This window comes from Lepidothrix coronata, unplaced genomic scaffold (assembly GCF_001604755.1).
Source record: "Lepidothrix coronata isolate B3197 unplaced genomic scaffold, Lepidothrix_coronata-1.0 Scaffold305, whole genome shotgun sequence".
Taxonomy (NCBI): domain Eukaryota; kingdom Metazoa; phylum Chordata; class Aves; order Passeriformes; family Pipridae; genus Lepidothrix; species Lepidothrix coronata.
Genome location: NW_016690485.1, coordinates 202,709 through 206,287, shown reverse-complemented (window position 1 = coordinate 206,287; position 3,579 = coordinate 202,709). Strand labels below are relative to the sequence as shown.

The 3,579-nt window shown below is 53.5% G+C and overlaps 1 protein-coding gene across 1 annotated transcript; it reads right to left on the bottom strand.

The window, feature by feature from the left end:
• Window positions 1-212: 212 nt before the first annotated feature.
• LOC108508573 (olfactory receptor 52B2-like) lies at window positions 213-3,360 on the bottom strand. The gene is given in 6 exon segments (XM_017837440.1): window positions 213-235; window positions 337-817; window positions 891-1,168; window positions 1,171-1,434; window positions 1,437-1,482; window positions 3,292-3,360. Coding segments are annotated over 5 exon segments (819 nt in total). The 3' UTR covers window positions 213-235; window positions 337-655.
• Between the last annotated feature and the right edge of the window lie 219 nt (window positions 3,361-3,579).

The window sequence follows — 3,579 nt, the reverse complement described above, 5'->3', positions numbered from 1 at the left end:
CCAGAGAACACAACTGAGATGGAGATTTATTCTCACGCCACAGTGAATTCCACCCGCCTCCTCCTCATAAGGGATTTACATGGGAAACTCCAGCTGAATATGAGGGAAAGTTTCTTTGTTGTGCAGGTGACCAAGTACTGGAAGCAGCTGCCCATGGAGGGTGTGGAATCTCCTTCCCTGGAGATGTTCCAAACCCTTCCTGAATGTGATCCCAGGTAACCTGCTCTGGGTCAGCCTGACTGAGCAGAGAGTTGGATGAGGTGATTTCCAGAGGTTCCTTCCCACACCAACCACCCTGTGAGTCTGGGATTCTGGGATTTCCCCCAGGTGACATACCTGGGGTAGGTTCCCATTTCTTTGGTCGCTGTCCTCCCATTGACAGAGATCCTGATTTTTGCCTTTATCTTTCATTTTCCCCAAACTCATGGACAGCGGTGTGGGGGTGTCGGGTGTTCTGTGTTTGACTGGGATGGCAGAAGACTTGGGAATGTTGCCTGAAAGAGTTGAAGGAGACTCTGGGGTGGGGAGCTTGAAGTCCCATCAAGGTGTCTGTCACCTTCACTCCTGTTCTCCCAGGAAGTGGCTCTTGGAGCAGACGAACACCTTCACAACCTTCTCCCTGCTCTGCTGTGCCCTCACTCCGCACACGAGGGGTTCAGAGCGGTGGGAGCAGCACGTGCAGGTTGGCCAGCAGGACGTGGATGTGGCGGGGGATGTTCCAGCTGAAGCGTCGCGTCAGAGCCAGGAAAGCAACGGGAACGCAGAAAAAGACTAAAACACAGATGTGAGAGCCACAGGTGTTGACAGCCTTGTGGTCCTGGAGGGAGCCTGAACAGCACCACGAGCATGAACACACAGGACACAGCAAGGAGGACAGGGGGGAGCGTGACCACGGCCAGAGGCACCGTGAGGTACCAGATGCTGAGGGAGATGTGGGTGCCCGTGTGCTCACAGTGGGTGCGCAGGATGACGCTGTGCCCGCAGAACAGCAGCCACTTCAGCAGGAAAATGCACGGGACGATGATGCTGAAGCTCCTCAGCAAAGCCACCAGGGCGGTTTGGCCGCGGCCGCCGGGGTCAGCACGGCCCCTGGCACAGCGGGGGCAGACGGCGATGGAGCAGTCGAAGGCTGTGGCCAGCGGGATCGCCGACCCCGCCCAGCAGGTGAGTGCAGGGAGAACATCTGGGTCAGGCAGGCACCGAAGGAAATCTCCTGGGCACGGAACCAGACCAGAGCCAGCACCCTGGGCACCGCTGTGGTGGAGAGTGCCAGGTCAGCCACGGCCAGCATGGGCAGGAGGAGGTACATGGGCTGGTGGAGGCTGCGCTCGCTCCACATGGGGAACAGCAGGACACTGTTCCCCAGCAGGGCTGCCAGGTATGTGGTGCAGAACGGGATGGAGATCCAGACGTGCAGCTGCTCCATGCCCGGATCCCAATCAGGATGAAGTGGCCGGTCAGGCTGACCAGGGGCGTGTTCACCTGAAGGTAAAGGCAGAAGGCACTGCAGAATGGGATTTTAGGTGCTCGAGCTCCTCCATGGGCTCCAAACACCTGCTGTCACTTGCTCTGCTCTGTGAAGAGCCACAGCCAGAGGTACCAACCCAGCTCACAGGCCCCGTGCTCTGCACTGCCCTGCAGCCTGTCCTGGCACCCCCTCCTGTGTGAACAGCAACGTCCACATTTTCTCCTCATTTCATTTTAATACAACAGAAATGTGTTTTTCTTCCAAGTGCTTCCACTTCAAACAGAGTGACTGGAGACAGAATCAGCCTGGTTGCACAGATACTGTGATACTTCTGTGTTCTCTGAGCCCAGAGGAGAAGGAAGAAATCAAGCAATGACAGAAGAAAGGTCAAGTGTTTGCAGGAATGCACAAGATGTTCTCAGACATCAGGAAGGCTCCTGGACTCACACTTAGGGTAGAGAACAAAATCAGCTCCAAGTCTGAAGATGGCTGCAAGTTCCTTCCTTATCTCCAAAGTCTCTCCCTCCCCTTTGGGCTCTGGGACCCAGTTCAATTTGCTTTTCAGTTCTTTTTCAGAGCAGAAATAAAATTTAACCAGGCACTTGGAAAGATCTTTGTGTCAGGGGAAAACCTGAGTGAGGTGGAATTCCCCCTCCAGCCAAAGGAAGGATGTGCTGCTGCCCTGGAGAGGCCTGAAGAGCCCCAGGGGCTGGATCAGAGCCAGACTCACAAAAGTTGAAAAGAGATGCAAATGTTTTCAGCAACTTCTGCATTAGCAATCAGGTCTTACATATCAAAACTCAAACCAGGAATTATCCATAATGCAGCCAAGAGGAGAAAGTGGTGCAAGTGCTGAAAAACAAAACTGTGAGGTTCCTGCACACCAAAAAAATTGACTCTGTGTGTTAGAAAGTAACTGTACCTTCAACAACAAATTGGATTCCCTGTTCACACTCAATTCCATGTCTACAACATCCTGAACCATGAAAGTCCAAGGAGTCCGATCCAGGGAAACACAACATGACAGTGGACTGTCTTTGAAAATAAAACTCATCAAAGTAATAACTGATTCTATAATAATAATGAGAATATGGAAAATTATTGTATAACAATAATTACTATTCTTTAATAATAACAACCAATCCTGTAAATTATTTAAAACAGTTCAGTGTAAATATTGCATGAAACAAAAATAGATGTGATGTATTAACAGACAAAATATTACCAGTGCTGGTAGCTGACAGCTGTGCTGCCATGCCAACAGCTCTGCCTCTCCAGCTACATGGGAATGCAAAACTGCAAAGAAACAGGGATCCAGTGGGAATCTCAGTGCACCGGGAGCTCTGCACCAAAGGATTCTCCTCAGCATTAGACCCCTTCTCCATGATCTATCAGACCCCTTCCTCCATCATCCATCCTCACTATAAACGTCTATTATTACGGTTTTCAATGCAGCTCTAAGGATGCAGATCCCACAGCTTCCCTGAGCAGCCCCTTGGATTCTTCTTCCCTGGACTCTTTTAATTTCAATTTAAACTAAAAGCAATTACCTAAAAAAAACAACCCCCCGTCCTTCCCGAGCTGCCCTGGTATGACGGGAAGCTCTGCAGAGAGCTGTGGGATCGCTGCAGAAGGGTTTTGGTGCTGCAGAGGGAGGGAGAGAGGCTGGAGCCCCCCCGCTGCACCCCTGGGGGCAGCTTCCCCCCACCCCCAGATAACCGGCCTACAGGAGAGAGGTCAGGGAAACAAAACCAGGCTGGGGGAGAGAGGATTCCCGGGTTATTCCGAGTGATTCCCCTCTCAAGAGAAGGAAAATCGCAGACCCGTTTCCCTTGCATGGAGGACAGTGGGGGATGCTGGGGCTGAGCCAGGCGGGAGATCCACGCCGGCATCGCCCCCCGAGCATCTCCCTGTGCGTGCGGGGTCCCTCCCGCCTTCTCCTGCTGCTCGGTCACCTCCAGCCCGCACCCCCAGCTCTCAGGACACCCCCAGCCCGCACCCCCAGCTCTCGGGTCATCCCCAGCCCGCACCCCCAGCTCTCAGGACACCCCCAGCCCGCACCCCCAGCTCTCGGGTCATCCCCAGCCCGCACCCCCAGCTCTCAGGACACC